At 39.6% G+C, this 20,602-nt stretch overlaps 1 protein-coding gene across 6 annotated transcripts in view; it reads left to right on the top strand.

Moving 5' to 3' along the window:
* Positions 1–20,602, top strand: part of CTNNA2 (catenin alpha 2) — a 1,151,703-nt gene that overhangs the window by 801,164 nt on the left and 329,937 nt on the right. Inside the window, exon 2 of one of the 6 annotated variants that reach the window (XM_034953441.3) lies at positions 560–694. The exons of the other annotated variants lie outside the window; for them this stretch is intronic. Within the exon in view, the coding sequence (XP_034809332.1) occupies positions 650–694 (45 nt within the window). The 5' untranslated portion in view covers positions 560–649. The remainder of the gene's footprint in view (positions 1–559; positions 695–20,602) is intronic. 6 annotated transcript variants of the gene reach the window in all.

The raw sequence follows: 20,602 nt of genomic DNA, 5'->3' as shown, positions 1-20,602 counted from the left end.
TCTTTTCTACAGTTTTAAACCCCTTGGCAGAACCGTATACATTAACAGATTGAAATGAGCTTTATTGAAATTTAGCTATTCTAAGTCATCTAAGTTGCAGAATCCCAATTTATTATGTATTTAAAGCATACCAGCACTGATTAAATCAATGCAAATTAGGTTAAATAAGAACAACATGAATCGAGTGTTTCAGCAAAGTTGAATCGAGAAACGACAACTTTTGAGTCACCACAGCAAGTCGATATGGCTGTTTTTCATGAGTTTTAATTTCATGCCTGTAAGTGTCCAATGAACTAAAAAAGGAAAAAAAGAAAAAAAAAAAAGCTCACCTGAAGTTTTTTACTTTCCTCCTGCTTATTCTCTCATATGTCTCTACCTGTCTTTTGAAAATATCTGATTCACCAGGTTACAATGTAGCTATTGCAGGTACTGGATCAATCTCTTCTTCCCGGGTGACCGTAGATTTCTGTTGGCAAACTTCTTCTTCAAATGTTGTATATTGGATAAGAGATGCTTTATATGCTTTGAAACTACCCTTGACATTTTCCATGTTTGTCAGGGGAAGGAACCTGAGCTCATCTAGCTGAACCGCTATAACTGCAAGTCTAGTACTAATAGTTGGGCATCAAGAATACCATCCCAAGCCATCATGCCAACATGTGATTGGGTACTGAAGGCAGACCTCCAGTTTGGGGTAAGAAACGATAAGAATCTTGAAAATATGGATTCAGCAAATGGGAAGGAAGTCTGGGTTATATGAGTTATGAATCTGATGGCCAAACATAATCTGGAACTAAGGGGAGGTAGAAGAGAGCAGCTCATGGAGCAAATTCGTTGTAGTTAGAGAGGCCAGAAGTATAGCTTGACGGAGGGAAGAGTCGATTAATTCCTTCTCTCTTCAACCTTGTAAATTAGCCTTTGCCTAATGAGCCCTCCTGTTTTTCGTGGTACTCTATGTTGTGAAGTGGAGTGGGGGAGTAACATACAATTTTTTTTTTGGTATGTCATTACTTCTGTTTTATCTCAACACTTCCAATTTGTTCATTTTAGTCAAAATAATTTGTGAACACAGAGGTGCAAGTGCAGAAAGTCTGAAATGAATCTGCATTCTGGGGATTGGCTTTCCATTAGCAATCTTTGTCAATGTTCAAGGAAGGAAATTTGAGTGATTATTTTAATGTTCTGTCATCGCTAGCACCAGCCTGGACCTTGATCTTTATGCTGTTGTCTTTAATTTTCAGTGGCAGCGAACCATGGCTTTTCTTTAAAAGGAAACGTTTAGAAGAATTGGGGGAGAGTGGGAGTCACAGTTTCAAAAAGAGAGAATTAACTTTGTTGTTTCTGTGGGCACATACCATACAGCTGGCATTTTACAGAATGCCTCAAAAGGTGCATGGAGAGGCTGAGGGTGGGGGCCCCAAGGCTGCTCTCAGGAGATCCACTTAGGAGAATCGAATTAGAAATTGAGGTCATACTACTTATCAAACTTTGTCCAACTCTTAAAGCAACGTGGTAACATGGATAGCAATAAGAAACTAACTGCCATGCTCTATGAATGATGTAAATGATGAGAATAAATAATAAAAGAAATAATAAATGAATTAATAATAATAAATAGAAATGCAAATTCTCCTGGGCATGGTGGCTCATGCCTGTAATCCCAGCACTTTGGGAAGCTGAGGTGGGCAGATCATCTGAGGTCAGGAGTTTGAGGCCAGCCTGGCCAACATGGTGAAACCCGTGAAACCCCCTCTCTACTAAAACTACAAAAATTAGCCAGGCGTGGTGGTGGGTGCCTGTAATCCCAGCTACTCAGGAGGCTGAGGCAGGAGAATCACTTGAACCTGGGAGGTCGAGGTTGCAGTGAGCCGAGATCACGCCACTGCATTCCAGGCTGGACAACAGAGTGAGACTCTGTCTCAGAAAAAGGAAAAAAAGAAAAAAAAGAGAGAGAGAGAAAAAAAAAAAGAAAGAAATGCCAGTTCATGAGGCCTGTCCTCCCTCTCCACAGGTTTTCTCTATACTGGTGTAGAGAACATACTGGTGCTCTGATTATGCCATGTTACGCTTACCTATGTTTTTATATTCTCTCCATCTTTGCTTACCTTCATTTTAACTATCCTTCAAGGTTGATGGCAAATCTCCTCTATGATTTCTTAACTGACTCCGAGGCCCCTGCCCTCTATAAAGCAATCCCTTTTTCTTCTTCTGAACTCCATTAGCAGCTTACTTTTATCAATCTTGTGGTCCTGTTCACTTTATATGAGTGTGGCAATAATTTCTAATGATAGTATTTTAAAACTGAAAGGGACATTAAACATCTTGGAGACGAAGAGTAAAAAGACCTTGTTGGGATTTCTGCTTTGCCCCTTTTTAATCGGTATAACCCTATACAAGTCACTTCTTGGTCAGTGAAATAGGGCTAAGGACGGCTATCTCAGAGGATGCTTGGGGGAATTAAATGAAATCATGTAAACTCTATAGAGTTTGTTCATTTAATTTTTGTCACTTCTGTGTTTCTCTATTTACATTTTTTTTTGTTTTTGAGACGGAGTCTCGCACGGTCACCCAGGCTGGAGTGCAGTGGCATGATCTCGGGTCACTGCAACCTCCTTCTCCTGGGTTCAAGTGATTATCCTGCTTCAGCCTCCCAAGTAGCTGGGATTACAGGCGCCCGCCACCACACCCAGCTACCACATCTCAAAAAAAAAAAAAAAAAAAAAATGTAAATAGAGAAACACAGAAGTCACAAAGATTAAATGAACAAACTCTAATAGAGTTTGGCCACTCAAAAGTGTAGGCCTGAGACCACAAACCTTGGAGCTTGTTAGAAATGTAGATTCTCAGGCCTCTCCCCAGACCCATGGAATCAAATCTGCATTTAACCATTAGCCCCAGGTAATTAAATTTTGAGATGCATTATTGGAACATTCACAAATTTTAACCTGAAATAAAAACCCAGATATCATTGATTCCCTAGTTTTGTAATTGAGAAGCTAAAGGGGCAGAAATGTTAAGTGATTGCCCACCCTTGCTAGTGGAATTTGGTCTAAAAAATAAAACTTTCTGAATAATGTGTTTTCTCTCCTATTAGATTTTAAACACTTAGAATGGAAAGTCTATGTGTACCACAGGCCTGAGCACTTAGCAGGGCTCTTAAAGTTTGATTTTGTAATTGGTACAGCAGGCGGTGTAGAGCCTTCATAGGTGCTAGCTTTAGGTATCTTTCAGCTGGTTTATTCCCATATTATCCTAGGAGATAATGGTATTCTGACATCTGGCATAAGACTTTGATTGCAGTCTTCCAAGGCAGGCAGAGTTGCATGGTAATTGATCCCATGGGGCAGCCCAACATGTTGCCCCTTCACACATACAATTTTGGAAGAGTCAAGACAGCAGGGACAAGTGAGGGGAGGTAAGTTGGAAGTGCATTAGGGTTGTCTTTCTGGGAAAAGCTTTGATGTTAACAGAGTTTGCTTACATTACTCGTCAATTTTCTTATCACTGCCAATCTGCTACTATGGCATGTGCGTATTTCTCATGAATACTTTATTATAAAAAATGTACTTTGGGAGGCCGAGGCAGGTGGATCACCTGAGGTCAGGAGTTCTAGAACAGCCTGACCAACGTGATGAAACCCTGTCTCTACTAAAAATACAAAAAATTAGCTGGGCGTGGTGACAGGCGCCTGTAATCCCAGCTACTTGGGAAGCTGAGGCAGGAGAATCACTTGAACCCGGGAGGCGGATGTTGCAGTGATCTGAGATCACGCCACTGCACTCCAGCCTGGGTGACAGTGCGAGACTCCGTCTCAAAAAAAAAAAAAAAAATGTAAATAGAGAAACACAGAAGTGACAAAAATTAAATGAACATGAAGTCACCTAAAATTCAATCACCAGAGATGAACTATTAAGTTTTGGGTATACATTCTTTCAGAATTTGTCTGCTCTTATTTATTAATTAGGTTGTTTCTGGTTTTTAGTCATTATAAAATATACTGTGATTAATATCCTTATACCTTTGAATATATGGGCGCCCATGCCTTTAAATGTTTGTTCTAGAAGTGGAATTGGTGTTCAAAGGATGAGGACTTTAAAAAAACTATTAATACATAATGCCAAATTGTCGTCCTGAAAGATTTCACACTTTTCATCCTCAATAGTTGGCTTTGCTGCTTTCTCTTTGCCTTGAGAAACCCCCATGATACCATAAATTAAAACATGTTTTGGGGCCCCTCTCCTTCATCTGGCTGGGGCCCCAACCTGTATTTCTTTCTGCCTTTGTTTATGATGCCTTGGAATCATTCTTCCTCGTCACACCCATTTCCTCATTCCATCCTATGAAGGCAATTCCCACTTCAGAAAGAGGGCTGGCTTGGGGCCTTCAAGATTCCTTCTGGGAGTTTATGAGGACTTAATTCCTGCGTCTTATTAAGTAGCTGGCCAGCCAAATTATTTTCACAAAGCCATTAATATCTGAAAATGGATTAATCCAGCATTACTTAAAATGCTCTATGAGGGTAAAAGTATTTAAATGCATTTGTGAAATGCACAAGGCTTTGTTCTGTTGTTCCTGTTTCACCCTCGTAAGAAATCTCAGTCTCACAATCTCAATTGTAAGAAATCTTGTTTTTCATGGTTTCAGCCATTTATTTGGGATTTCTATTAACATTAAACCAGAACAGTTTTGAAAACTTATTTAATTGCAGTTTATATTGCATTTGACTTTAAACTGGCTATCACTTTACCAAGACATTCCAAGGTTCAGATTTCAAGCATTATAGAAGAATGCTGGTGCAGGAACCTGTTTTATGTCATAATTTTATCAATTATGGGGGATACCTAGACAACTACAGTTCCTCTACTTGCTATTAGCAAATTTCACCTTCTCATCCTAGCCATAAATAAACGAACTGTTAGAAATGCTTGTTCCTCATTGCCACAAAGAAATAGCATTCGAACATAAATTTGATTCTCTCAGCAAGGCAGTTTTTACTTTCTGCAGAAAGGGTGCTCATCGCTTATGGAACAATGGCCAGAGCACACCTGGACAGAGGAGGGGCAGGAGTTCTTACTCCTTACGCAGGTAGCCCCTACTGCTGTGTGGTTCCCGTATTGGCTAGGGTTGGACCGCACAGTCTAAGCTAATTCTGATGGGCTATTTAAAGAGGGCGGGGGTATGAGCCAGAGTAGCGGGGTGAGTAGTTGGTGGGGACAACGGTTAGAAACAGGTAACTAAAAGTGACTTGGGTCAGAGCAGGTGACCAAGGGTGACTGAGGTCAAAGCAGGTGACCAGAATGAGTCAGGACAGAGCAGATGACCAGGGGAACAAATGTGAACTACTGATTAGGACTAGTGGGAAAGTTGTTTACTGAAACTAGAAGCAAGTGGGCAAAGAGAACCAGGAAGTTAAACTTTAAAATGGAGAATCAAAGAATAAGAGAGCTGAACCTACTGACATACTGATTCTTTGAAGAGAAACTTGGGGTTCAATATATTTAACAGAACCAATTTAATTCTATAGTAAGTTCTGTCTGTTCTGTCTCTGATATTCCTTGACACTTAATTATCTTGTTTTATAGAATTTTACAGATGTTGGAAATTTTGTCCTCACAGATAAAATGAAACTCTCTAAGAACAGACATATTACTTTCTCTGTGTTTTAGACCTTCTAATATCTACCTTTAAAGGGAGAAGAAGATCAGATGTGAGAGACCAGATATAGAGAGATGAGAATTGCCACATAGTACTAGTAAATATGTTTTCTCTTCTCTTAGTGCAGTCTGCATAGTTCTGGGTTTGTAAACACTCTCATTGAATTGAGTTTATTAACTAGTTTGAATGCTTGCCTAATCAATAGCCTGTGGAATCTAAACTAAATATAAAAACCTCTATATTACATTGACATATAGGCACAAGCCATTAGCCCAGCAAAGCCGAAACTCTTGAGTTGAAGTCACACAGATTAATGCCTTTATGTGTGGCCTCCTGTTGCAGATCTATTAGTTGTAGGAAATCCCTCACCATCCATAAGCAACAGGTCTTCAGTGGTAAACTAACCTGCCTAGTTAGATGCATTTATCTCTTCATTCAAGCTGTCTCACTCCTCAATCTCTGACAAGAATCTTGAAAATGCCTTTCTAATTATTTAACATACGTGTTTGCTGCTATTCTTGTTTTTGTTCATTTGTTGTAAGTCAGATGGAATTTTACCCGATGAGAAGCAGAGTTAGATAAAATGTGGTCCCTACCCTGTGTGTTCACAGTTCTGGAGTGGAGATGATGAGTAACAAACCAATATTATTCATGCTATGGCAGAGATGTAAACAAGAGCTGTGGTTGAAGAGATTTTTCTAGCTAATTGAGCAAGACCAGGTAGAGGAAGGAAGACGAATTGACCAGATGGATGGATGGAGAAGGCCACTCCAGTCAGTAGGCAAAGTCTGTGAAAAAAATATGAAGACTTCTGAGATGCATACCATGTCTGGAGCACAGGTATGCAGGAGAAGGGGGTAAGAAAGGAGTGTGAATTTAGTGCCAGATTGGAAAGACTTTCAACTAGAAATATGATTTCCAAAATGTGAGTACAAGGAATATAATTCTGATGACTCCCTTGAACGTGAATGGAGGAGAAAGGATACTGAAAGCAATGAGAGCAGTTGGGAGACTACCATATCTTCCCAAATGAGATACTATGTGGGCTATGTTCACATTACAAATGGGCAGGGCAGCAGGTGCAATAATAGCTCTGCAGTGGATTGACAAACTTTTAAGTGGTACTCTTTCCAAGAAAGGTGATTTCAATAGATGGATTGCTCTAGGGGAGAAGGGAGGCAAGGAAGAGTAGGATGTAAAAGCCAGCTAAGCTCACACTTGGAGCCAGGAGTGAGCAGTTGAAGATCTGAACAGACATTAGAGCTGCACATATAGATCAGGGAGTCCCTGGAATGTGCTTGGTGGCTATAGTGGTGGCAGTAGATGCAAATTCCAGAAAGAAAGATTAGAATACCAGCTGATGCACAATCAAAAGTTTTCACAGTCCAGTAAGGTAATATCTGGGGTAGCAGTTAGATGAGGAATAACAGGACCTTGTGTTACCTACAAAGTGCAGATTTTGATTAAAAGCATTCAAATTCTAATTTATTACAACTGAATTTTGTTAGTGAGCAAATGATATTGTGAACTGTATTCAGCTTAAGGAATACCAGTTTGCAGAGCCTCTAAGTGATGATTCTCAACAAGAAAGAATAGGATGGGGCAGAAGACATAGAGATCGCCTCAATAGGAAGGACAGTTTAGTAAAATTAGGAAACACTCCCCTAGTCCATAGCAAGCAGCCTTTAACATATAGGGATGGCCATGGGACTGTCATTAATATGAATTTCATGTGACTGTGGAAGAGATAAAATATGGTTGAGCCTGATAAATTTGGAGAGGACATTGGATGGTCAAGATCACCAACAATGGGGCAGGATGCCTGACCATGAGTGAACCTGCAAAGGAAACGTGTAAGGGTGATGCTGTCTGCCTCATGGCTCTATGTCAATGTCTAGCTGATGTTGAGTGTATAATTTCTGAAGAGGGTTTGCCATTGGCATATCATATCAATGTAAGATTATTCCTTGCGGATAGACCTTATATTCCTTCCTCAAACATGGAACAAGGTGATGGCTGGAGGTCATGTCCTTCAGAGGCAAATCTATATTTGCATTTTAGCAGAAGAATTTGAGACATCTAATAACATTGTGAAAAGCATTTTCAAATTTCTGACTTTGTATTAGTCTGAAAACTGTTCTGCCATTTAGAAGCTGTGTGATCTGGGCAAGTGACTTAACCCCTAAGCAGAAGCATTCAACATAGTAAAACAAAGGAAAAATGAGTTGAATTATAAAAACAGAAAATAGTTGAAATGCTATTGCAATAACTACCTATATCAATTTCTACTATGCCAGGGCAAAAATCACACCCTATAGATTGAAGAAAAGGAGGGAAAATAATCATAAGCACAAATTGCATTGTGCCCAGTATCTCAGACTTTTGACTGCTCCCTCTTTAGATATCTGTTCCTACTTTAGAGGCTGCATAAAAAGCAAAAGCAAAATGAAAAAGGCAGCAACAAACACTCCAAAACATGGTGATTAAAACAACAATCACTTTATTTAGTTTCTGGCAATATGTGTTGGCTGAGTATAACTTCTGTGGGGACCAGGTTGACTGAAAGCTGTGGTGCTCGCTCAAGTGTCCATGATCAACTGGAAAATTAGCGGAAGACTGGACAATCCAGGATGGCTTCACTCACAGGGATGGCAATTGGCAGCCTGTTGGCTGGGACTCAACTAACTTTAGGTTAGGGTACCTGAGTTCTCTCTCGCATGTCTTCTCATCCTCCAGTATGCTAGCTCTGGTGCAATCCGGTGGTGATTGTAGGGTTCCAAGAGCAGCAAAGGAGAAGTCCCAGCGCACAAACACTTTTCAAGTCTCACCATTTGGCAAATTGCTGTTGTCTGTTAACTAAAGCCAATCACATGGTCAGTCTGAATCAAGGAGTGGAGAAATAGGCTCCACCTCTTGATGGGACGGGAAGAATTTATAGTTGTGTTTGCAGATTAAGTACAGCAGCAGTGGTGGCTTAATATTATTACAACTCTAAGTATGAAATGCTTTAAAGTGATTTTTATTTCTCAAGCCATATGACTCTAACAGTATCATCCATAAACACTGAGGACCAGCAGTGCAGGTATCACCTATAGCTTGTTAGAAATGCAGAATCTCAGGCCCCACCCAAGACCCACTGTAACAAATCGGAATCTACATTTTTACAAGATCTCCAAGTGATTCATAAGCCCGCTAAGGTTTTAGAAGCACTGTATCTTTTTGCTATTTCTCATAAGTCCCTTTCTTAGAATTGCTATCTTCTCTTGTTGAGTGATAGATCTTTGATTTTTAAAGGTGCCAGAACTGTTTCCTTCTGCACAACTGAAACAGAACAAACACAGGTTTATACAGTAAAACAGGTTGCTTCACAGCGTGAATAGCTAGAGAGAGAGGATATAACATTTTTATGCTCAATTGTCCTGTGCCTTTTTTTTAAATGGAAATTGAAAAATTAAGATAACAGTACATAAATATTTAAAAATACTGTATTTAACCAGGCAGCACCATTCAGATATTAGAGCAATTTTTAAAGAAGTAGAAACAGCTAGGCATGTACTTAAACTGACCTTTTCCATTTCTGAACCATTACTTAACTGGACCTTGATTTTCTGAAGGTTCAAAGATTGATTCTCCAACCTTTAGTCTGCAGTTTAAATATCTCTAGAACATGTGCAAGTCTCGGGATACTCTTTAAGATTTTATACAGTTAAGAAGACCAACACAATTTAAGCATCTGGCATGTGCCGGCTGCTGGTCTCCCCTAGTTTGCTTTTTACCTTAAGTCTGAACAGAAAGAGAGAAAAAGCAATTTTGCATTAAAACCGAATGCTGTTGTTTTGTGTGATGTTTGCTTGCCATATTCTCTTCTCAAAATGGGACAACTTCTTTGAAGCTATAACTGATGTTCTTTTCAGTATATATGCTTTGAGGTCCTGTTCTTGTCAATCAATTAGCCAGACAATCAATAGTTAACAAATATCTATTGAGTACTTCACATATGCAGGCATATTCTAGGTCTGGGGATACAGTGGGGAACACAACTGAGCAACTTTGTAAGCAAATAGATTAATAAGATAATTTTAGGTACTGATAAAGGGAAAATTAAATAGGACCATCTGGAAGAGAGAAATTGAGGGACCGGACCTGCTTTATCTACGGGTAGGCAAGGCTTCCTTGAGGTGGTGGTATTTGAGTTGACACCTGAATGATGAGCAAGGGGAAGCCATTTAAAGTGCCATGAGATATGCATACCAAGCAGAGAGAACAGAAGGTGCCAAGGCCCAGACACTAAACCAAACCTGGTCCAAGAGACTGTAAAATGGTTAGTGTGCTCAAGTGAGTGAGACGGGGATGAAGAGATGGGAAGGAGGATTTTGAACACAGGATACACTTTCTTAAAGAATCCATGCACATTTTTATAAATGTTGACAAACATTCACCAGCATCCTCATAACCTCCACTAGACCTTATAAAGTGATTGATTACTCTGTCTCAGGCACTAAATTAAAGCACTTTAATATATTAATTCCATTTATTCATCAAAATTCTGTGAGATCCTTCCACTTTCAGAATATACAAAGGAAATCAAGGCACAGTAAACTTAAGCTACGTGCCTTAACACAGCTGGTATTGATGATATAAAGTGATTTTTCTGCATTCCCTACACCCTTTTATGGAACAATTAAGAGGGCTTTTTAACTCTGTAAAAACCAATCAACTTTTTAACTCTGTAAAAGCCAAACTTGACCCTTTTAAAATCTTCCTTTCCCCAGGTTTAGACCCAGCAAGAGGCGGGATGGGGCAATTCAAACTTTCCTCCTGGATTCCCACTCCTCTCGGCCCCCTTCTACCATCTGTTGCTGTTTGCGTAGAAAAAGAACAGAACAGAATACCGACAACCACACACATTCAGAAATCTCGTTTTGTATGTGGGAGTCTGGCTTCATTAACAAGTTTCTCAAACTCTCCCTGCACTACAACACCAATCTAAACATAACTCATTGAAGTCATGGGAATAGGCAATCATCAGCTTCATGATGCTCAGATGTCAGTGTCCAGATACATCACCTGCTACTTCCTTGTAACCTGCTTCAAGCAGGTTGTTTTTCTCAAGAACCTCTAAATAAATAATGCCTATTTCCGTATTCTCTAGCCTCTGCATTGTCACTCTGATTCTAACTCCTATTAAATTTCCACCTTCTTTCTAAGGGGTCCCATTCTCACTCCAGACTACCCCTCACCCCATCTACCCCTATAAATCCGTATGTCCACGTATTCACCCATCCATTCCTCAATCATGTAGTGGGTACTTACTCTGTTTTCTTAACTGTGCTAAGTGCTAAGCTATATAAAATATTTTAGATAATAGTCTCTTCTTTGAAGAGTTCACTCACTAGTAGGAGAATCATACTCCCAGAAGTCCATATTAATCCCCTCCTTCTTTGAGATGTTACTTATCTAAAATTAAGAGAGCATTTTAAGTAAATTTAAATTTACTGTATTAAATTGCTCTGTGTTTGTTTCTGTGTGCCCCTCCTCCCCTGTTTTCCTTTATGCCTTCTAGTTTGAAATTTCTCAAGAGCAAAGTCCAGGTTGTATTCCTGGTGCAGTGAAGATAGAGTTGGGATAGTTATGTTTAGGTTTGGGTTTTGCCACTTACTAGTAATTTAGGGGGTAAATTCCTTCTCTATATAAAGAGTGGGAGTTGGGTTTGAGAATTTCTAAGATCCCGTTGAGCTTTGACATTCATGGGTTTCATGGATTCGTGAATTCTAAAATACCTAACAAGGTCTGGAAAGTGAAGGGAACGTGCAATACAAAACTTGTTTCAAAGGCGTTTATTTTTAACTTATTTATGTGGGGGTGGTTTTCTAACTGAAATGTAACATTGTCCCTGGCTTATAGACTGAGACAGAGTAAATTTCAAAATAAACTATTGAAAAATCAGATTGGACCTTTTTTGTGAAGCTGGGCCTTTCAACAGAGTATTAGGTTAGGATTCTTTCCAAGCCCGTAGAGCAATGCAGACAAGAGATAGTCCCTTAGTAAGCCAATTCTCTATTTCAGCCTTCTTAGGGTGCTACCCCTTACACTAGACAGTCAACATTGGCAGTATCAGAATGATCCTAGAAGAGGTTTTAGTGTATGTTGGAATAATCCATAACTGATAATTTTAAAAAGATAATATGCTAGTGGCTTATCTCTGTGCTTTAGAAGGTATTATCAAATAAAGATTCTCACCCTTTATCAAACCCCATCACAGATGGGAGCCTGGCCTGGTTGCAACTCTATTCAAATGGTCTTCTGAATTCCTTTGACCATATGCACAGGTTAACTATGTTCAGATAGTAATAACCCTATATGGGTAAGTACTCATTTTAGAAAAACATAATTTTCTAAAAGAATTTAAATTCATCAACTAATTTTAATATAATTGGTATTTCAAGGATGTCTACCAATTTGGAATATAATTACCTAGCAAGGGCTGATGGATACCAACCAGTTTTTTTGTTGTTGTTGTTTGTATTTCAAACAATTAAATAGTTGTTCAACAAAACGAGACTGGCATATTGCCAAACTGGCCACATCTCCAGACCCAAACAGGATTTGTTTCATTACATAATATGGCAAACAGTATATTTCTTCTGTAGTTGTTGAGAACATTGCAAAGGCTTTAGAAATCTTTCTGAGATCCAAGTATACCACTCAGGATATTATTCAACCAACATGGAGAACAAAGTACTGTTTACTTTGATGGTTTTTCTCTTTCAAAATCTCTAAGGGCTGAAAATGAAAAGCAATACTTTGTGACTTTGGTGATGTGGATGTAGTGAGACTGTATCTGGGTCTCCAGTTCCACAATTCTGCTTTTCACTCTGATTCTGTTCCCACCTAGCACCCCATCCCAGGTGTAATAAGAATTCTTGAGTCATAAAGTAAACTAGATGGCATTTACCACCCACCTAAATGAAGTGGTGTCAGGAGGGTTAAAATAAGACATATTCAAAAGTCCTCCAGAAATATTTGATGTTCTGTATAAAGACGGTAACCATTCACAGACTGAGCCTTTCTGTAAAAGTGAGAGTGTCTCTTCCTGCAGCCTGCTGGTAGGAAATGAGGCAAGGTTTTTTATCCAACTATTTTGGGAGCAGATAAGAGAGGAATGGAACGTTATAAAGTAATAATAAGAATGTCAGAGAATAATCTTGTTCTGATTCTGACATTTGGCGATTGCCTTCATTCTGGACATTATTTTTCATCCAGGTAATATTTTTAAACAACTCAACAATAAATGTAAAGTTACTGTTAGAACCTAAATTTCTTCATCTAAAAAACAGGATTAATAGTCTTGCCTCATAGCACAACTTTTAAGAAAATAAACATAAAGTGATACATACACAGTTGGTTTCACAGGTACATTCTGCAGCTATGAGATAATTTTATTGTTTTTGTCACTTTTGTAAGGACCACTTCTAAAATAGTAGACCTGCTTATAGCATTGCCATTTCTCCTTCTATTTGGCCAAATAAGCACATTTTCCCAAAGTGGGGATGTATATTAGAAAAAGCCTTAATGTTTAACCCACCTCTGCTTTTCTCTTCTGACTTCAGCAGCTCTTGTACCTATCTCTAGGATTGAGCCTTCACCTTCTCCGAATTGTGATACAGTCAGCTGCTCGCCTCGTAGAGTAATTGGGTGAGGAACAGACCATTTGAATTCACCCCCCGATGATTGCCATGTGGAGAAACCCTTACTTTCATTTCTTGTTAAATATCAAGTGTGGGATGAAGAGAGGCAACCTTAAAAATTTACTTGATTAGACTTAGACTTAATTATTAATATTAGACTAAGAGTGATTAATATCTTGCCACTTTAGCATTATCATTTTTAAAGTAAATCACAGATCTCATACATAATATTTTACGCTTAAATATTTTATGTATATATTTTAAAAAGCTGTTTTTACATAACCACAATGCTGTCATTGCAGCCTAGCAAATTAATGACATTATTTAATGTTATCTATATATATAGTCCATATTTAGATGTGTCCAATTATTCCTCAATTTTTTTAAAGTTGAATGAGTTTTAATGTGTAACCAAAATATGTCTCCACATTTCATTAGGGTGGTGATGTCTTTAAGTGGGGACAGAGAAGAAGAATAACTCTATTCAGTTAAGCAAATCAGTCCACCATAGTGTGCCAATATTAATGTTTATTCACATAATCAAATATTTACTAAAGTTTTAAAAATATGCTAGATGGCACAGATATTTGGATATAACTTTTTTGACATGATAGGTTCTCTGACATGCCCACCTGTAAAAATGACTGAAAGAAATGATATAAGAAAAGTTAATTATGGATATAACATGGAAGAACTTGATAAACCCTCAAGTAAATATTTAGTGTATAGATTATAATAGAAAGGCCTCCTGGAAAAAAAAAGGAAATTGGAGAGGCTTTGGAGGTTTCATTGGGAGGGTTTAGAGATTTTCTATCGTAGGGAGATGGCACTAGGAAAAGGGTATTAAGATCCAGGCTCGACTGGTGGTGAGGATGTTCTGGATGAAGTCTAACTGGTAGGAACAGAAACACTCCCAGTACAGTGTATATTGAACAGAGTACAGATGCTGGGGGAGGCACACATTGAGATGAAGTGAAAGAAGTAGGTTAGAGCCAGTGATTTGTCTTGAATCTGTTATTTCTTTATTGAACAGCATATTTGAAAATAATTTGTGGTGTATGAATTCATAAAATGTATGCAAATGAACTACAACCAGGAAAATTGTGGAATAAATCTTTTTTTTTAAAAGCCTACCATGGTGGGCTTAAACAATCTGTCTTTTCTGATATATCAAAAGTCTATATATGCTACAACCAGTTAATTGTGGCAAGGTTTCGTTTTTGTGAATGCATGCACGCCTGTACTTGTGGGCTCTGATGAATGAGAAATGCTAAATCACCAGTAATGGGAAATGTTAATGTAAATTGAGTTTTTACTGTGACTATGTTTAATCAATACCTTATTTCTGCTAACATGTTTTGCGAGGCTGGCTCTGGCATGGTAGGTAATCTATACTCTAGGAAAAGCTATAGCCCTTCTGAAGATTCTCTGTATTTTATTTATTTATTTATTTATTTTAAAAAGGTGTATTAGGTTTCAGGGTAGAGTGGTTATTCCTCCTGCTGAGGAAGCAACAACAGAACAAAACATCATTTTAAATGTGGGTGTATTTTTTAAGATGAGGTTTGAGACATTTCTGGTATGTGTAGAATTTCATAGAACTATTTTATCAAAACATTTAGCTCACTTTTTTTCTTTCTAGAGAGCAAATTAATTACCATCTGATAAGCATGCTTAACTTTCTTCTTTCTAGTCTACTACCAGGCTTTTATTAGTTGGAGCCACTAAATCAAACTCAATATACGTCACTGTCAATAAAATGCCCAGTGATTAAAACTAGGTAATACAGTGTCTTCCCTAAGCCCCTCATTTTATGTAGCGTGAAAACAGACCCATGAATGGGTGTAGATGTGCTGAACTGGGGAGAAATTGTGCCTTCCTCAGCTCACTCTGCACGGAGCCACTTCCCTGAAAGCCAGTGAACCTATTTACCATTGTCATAGTAACACACAATTCGGGCCCACGTAGACTTAATCCCGAGAGGCAATTGTTCCCTTGCTTGGGCGGCTACGCTCCCCGCGGGGCTGCCTGCCGCCCCCGGGCCCCTGCAGCTCCGGGACGGCGCGCGGCGGCGGAGGCCGCGGGGCCCCAAGCGCCAGCCTGGCCCCGGCGCAGATGCGCTGCCCCGGCCGCAGCCCAGCCGCCGCGTGTGTTGTCATGACGATCGGAAACGCGCGTGTGGGGAGATGGGTGCCAGTGTCGCCTTGTCCATTATCCAAAACCCAGTTGCTTTTGCTGGTTCCTCACTCAGCATATGAGAGAGATTGTCTTCTCACTCGGTGCCACTCGGGGGCCATACTCCAAAACCGACCAGGGGCTGCCTCGACATCCAAGACGTTTCGGGCCAGGCGAGGCTGTTTCCCTAACCTGTGCCATGGGCAAAAGAGAACGCCGCCTTCCCATGCAGTTCCCTTTGTAGCCCACCCCTTGCCATTCCAGGCATCACTGAAGGGTATATAATTTGGGAACAGGCAAAAGGGAGAACGGGTATTAACCGGAGAGGAACTCTAGTTCTTGAAGATGAGCCATATTCTTGAAGAGAAGTGCGTGCCCTGTCGTGGTCCCCCAGGTGCCCTGTCTCTGAGGAGTGACCAGGGTCAGTGCTGGCACCGGCTCTGTCACTGCACACTGGTCGCACCTTTCTTCTCTTCTGCTTTTCGTGTAGCTCAGTGGGGTTCCCAAATCACAGCACATAGCAGCCGCTGGCGAGAGCTTTTGGTTTTGACTTGTTAGACACGGGTTAGAACTCCAAGCTTCTGATGTAATAGGGCTCCGAACAGGCCTGGGAATCTGCGTTTTGAGGCGGTCTCCCTAGGTGGTTCTGATATGCATCCAGATGTGAGAATCATCGCCAAGATCTCCTTTCTTTCTTCCCCTTCATTTCTAGCTTTTCCTCTTCTCTCTTTCCTCCTTGCTTGCCTGCTGTCTCACAAATACAACTCCTCTTTTATTTTCCCATGTATTTTCCTCCCTCCCCCAACGTTTTAAGCATCTGTTGTGTGTCAGGCACTGTCCTAGATGCTTGGAAGGTTATGATCTCTGCCTCTATGCAGCATCTGTGGTTTCTTATTGACCTTCTCTCTTGCCAGCTCCTCTTCTGTTTCTCTCTGTACTTTCATCCTCTCGTTTTCTTAATCACGTTCTTTGTGTTTCTTCTTCTTTTCTTTCTTTTTCTCCTCCTCCTCCTCCTCCTTCTTTTTCTATTAGTGAATCCATATGTATTTTTAGCACCATGAATATCAGGATTTAAAAGTTTCTAGCATCTGCCTGGGTTTCAAGCCACAAATTCCTCCCATCATAGCTTAGAGGACTCCTAGACCACTAGGGGTGGGTGGAGCTGGATATTCCACCCTAACTCTTTACAAGGAATTTGCCTTTTCTAGAGTTCAGTATGAAAAAACAAGTCAGGTTACTCTCAGCTAACATTAGAGATATTTCAGTTTTCATAATGTTTAATGACCTCTTTAAGCTTCCCTTAAAGCTGCAATTAAAGATTGCCCTGCAGTCAAAAGAAAAGCATGTAAAAATGGGGCTTGCATCAAGAGAGAAAAAAACAAATAACCTCTCTGAATTAATCCTCCCCCTACCCCCCATTATTCAGGCTGCTGTTTTACACAAAGACACTCTTTTGAGCATGAAAAATATGAATTGTTACAAATTTACCTGTTCTAAAGTTTCAGTTAAAGCTAAGTGACACATGAATATGAAGACTGTCAGAACCTCTCCAAAGTTAGGTGATTTGCTTTGCTTTGAAGGGGGTCGACAAAGGGGCTCTCTTGGATCCTCGTGGGCCGCTGCTCGCAGTGTGAGGCACTTTCACGACTCTCAGAGTCAAGTCATAGGCGAAGTCAGGACATTCTGCTTCCATGCTGAGCTCATTTCTTTAGCTTTCCTGTGGATTTGAGGTCGAGGGCTGCGATCATCATGACCTCTGATCGTCTCGGGGTTAAGCCCCTACTTAAACTATTAACTAACTTAAAGATTTCATGTACAACACAATCAGCCAGCAGCTATTTATTAAAAAGCCTTTCATGTAAAAAGGTTTGGAGGACCTAGGAATTGTGAGAAATGTTTAAAAGGTGAGATGTTAATTCTTGGATGTGGGGGAGACTGATTTACATGAAAAGATAACTAAATTCTTAGCTTCAAGTGATTTCCCAGAATGCTTGGAATAAAATGCTCCTTTTTTGGCGTGACCTTGAGACTCCAAATCATCTGGACCTTGACCACCTCCCTCCCCTCATCTTGCTGTTACTATGTCTCTTATTGGTTTTATTCCAGACACACTCTTTCCTTTGATCCCCCCCATGCTGGATCTGTTTTATGAATGCCCTTCCTCCCATCTTTGCATAGCCATCTCCTTTTCGTCACTCAAGTTTCAATTTAGAATCACTGCCTCGGAGAACTCTTCCCTGACCACTCCATCTAAAGAAGGCATCAGATCATTATCATAGCACCTGCTTTCATGTTCTGCCATGGCACATATTACTACTGGATGTTATGTTCCTATGTATGTATATTTCTCTCTCTTCCCCACTAAAATATAAGCTTCATGAGAACAGGGGTTTCAATGCTTCTGTCCCACCTAGAAGAATGCAAGGCATTAAAAATATGTTCATTAAATATATGTCAAATGAATAAATGAATGAAAGACTATGTCACTTGCCAAGTGAGGTTTTTCAGACATTGAACACTAGTGTTTCTAGAAGAGGGAAGAATCACTCTAGGCTGAAGGGGAGAAGAATTGATTAGAGAGGAGGAGATACCTGACTTGGATACTGTAGATTTGCAGGATTTATAGCTATGGAAAGAAGGATGATGAGTTTCTTTCAGGTAAGGAAGTATTTGGCAATTAAATGATTTAATCCATTTTGGCACCAAACCAGATATTCAAGTATAGGTGAATCCTTTAACCTTAGTTTCCACTTTTGGTCTTGGAGGCAAAACTACTTGCCATTCTAAAGTAGAGGTAAATCTACTTGCCATTCTAAATCTGTGGTTCTTAAAGCTGTTTTTTGTTTTATATTTTTCCTGATCAGAGAACTTTGTTATGTCACTTACCATAACAAAAACAGCATCAGAGAAATCATGTTTAAATAACTGCCTCTTTCTCTACAGTATGAGAAGGGGGAAAACATTTTTTCCCTTCACTGGCAAAGAAGATGGTTATGGCTGATTAATCAGGCCATTAGATACAGTTTTGCTGCATTCAGTAGAAGCCATGATGAGAATTTAGCTTGAATATTCATGTTATAAGTGCTACATGAGTTTGGAATGCTTATAGATTTGCAAAATTTGAGAGCTAAAAAGGACCTTAGAGATCATTGAGATTCTGCAGCCCATCCTCCCTAGCATTTATCATTTTACAGCTTAAAATGCCAGGACCCAGAGTAGTAAAGTGATTGGTTTATGGTTACATTGGTAGCTGGTGGGCAAACAGATTATCAACCCCACCCTTGTGATTCTCCATCCAGCGGTCTTTTTATTGAACCTTAGTGAGCTTCATGCATTTGGTCATGTTACATAAGCAGAAAGAAAATCTGGAAGCAATGACTAGGCATACTCATAGAAGAAACCACATCATCATTTTCAAAGTCGCAGTGGTGAAAGTGAGAAATACATATTGAGGGAACTTGCTGGCATTTGAAAGGGAATAAAGCAGTATTTGTCAGCCCTTCTAAGAGTAGGTAGAGTACAAATTAGGGAAAGTGGATGCTATTGTTTTACTACCTCCATATATTTTCTACATTATCCAAAAACTGCCATGCTGAAATAATAACACACTGCTATAATTTTGTATCATTTAACTGGCAGTACACAGTACATGGAGATTTATTATTTTTACTAATGAGTTTAGCTTTGCTGTTGCAAATAGTGTCAAATGTCATTCTTTCCATCCTCCAGCAGATGGCAACTCTAGTCTTCTTGTCATTTTATCTATTTCTATACTTAGAAGATGTTGTCCTCTGCCATCCCTGCCCCCCTTGCCTCTCCCCGAGAAGTTCATCTTTATGTACTGCTCAGGGTGATATGGGTAAGTGGATCCATCCCTCTGCCAATGGAATCAACTCCATTAGCATCTGACTGTGAAGGCCAATCTAAGTGTGCCTAGAAATAACAAAATCACAAATTAGCCAATAGTTCTAATTTTTTTTTTTTAAAAAAGAGAGGGGGAGAAGATAGAGATTCTAAAATAAGATGTACCACAGAAAACTCTCCATTTAAGGAAAAAAAATCTTCAAAAGAAACAAAATGTCAGTTTCTCCAGCTCTAGCTTTAAAGGAAGTTGGGTTTGATTAGATTATCTGAGTTACTGGCTAAAAAAAAGAGCAGTGTCAGATTTCTCATACACTGTAATTTTTGGTCTCTTGCTGTCTCTTCTCTTCCATCCCTCCTTCCCCTTTACACACTTTCTCTCAGTTGTCAAAAGTACTGTGCCTAGCCCCCGAATTTATTTGCTTTTTAGAAACCTGGTTTCTCTCTCTAGGTGTGTTCCTAAGGCACTACTGCTGATGACATTTATTTTCTCTCCTCCCAGTCTTTGCTCCCACCACTCCCACCCCTTCTCCTACCAGCTAGATCCTCATAACTCCTACAGGATTGCAGAAGTTCAAACACATGCTGTTCTCTGAGTGTAACTCTGAGGGCAGCTGTAAGAAATCAACAGAAAAGAATAGCTGCTACTCTTTTATTAAAGGAAAAGTTAATGATCACAGGCATGAGCAAGTGGATTCTGTCACCAATTCCTCATTGTAAGGCTTCCTACAGATTTGCAAACAGATCTCCTGCCTAGAGGCACTTGCTTGCATCAGGAAGGCCTGAGCAGGGACACGGGACTGACACAGGATGGGAATGGATTTGGTGGTCTGCAAATGCTACGTGGAGGGAACTCTTGCTAACTCATCCTGTTCCAAAGAACCTAACCATCATGTCTTCTTCAAAGTTGAAGAGCTGTTACCTTGATATACCAACAACTAGACAGAGGCTAAAGTGTGGAGCAAGGAAACAGTAACAGTAACATACCTCTTATTTAAGACAAAAAAAAAAAGCAAGGTTGGCTTTAGTGAATATGAGTTTCTTGATTATTACTGTCATCATGTGAAAATGTGAGCTGACGCTGCAAATACAATCCTTGGAAACAACCAGGACGTGTGGAAATCTAAGTATGTTATCATTCACTGACAACCACTAATAAAGACAGGGGAGCTTACTTCAAACCCACAAATAATTAGCACTGACAATAGAAATATAAACAGAGC

The sequence above is a fragment of the Pan paniscus genome, chromosome 12 (genome assembly GCF_029289425.2).
Source record: "Pan paniscus chromosome 12, NHGRI_mPanPan1-v2.0_pri, whole genome shotgun sequence".
NCBI lineage: Eukaryota > Metazoa > Chordata > Mammalia > Primates > Hominidae > Pan > Pan paniscus.
Note: the sequence above shows the minus strand (reverse complement) of the source record. Positions and strands in the feature narration are given on the sequence as shown.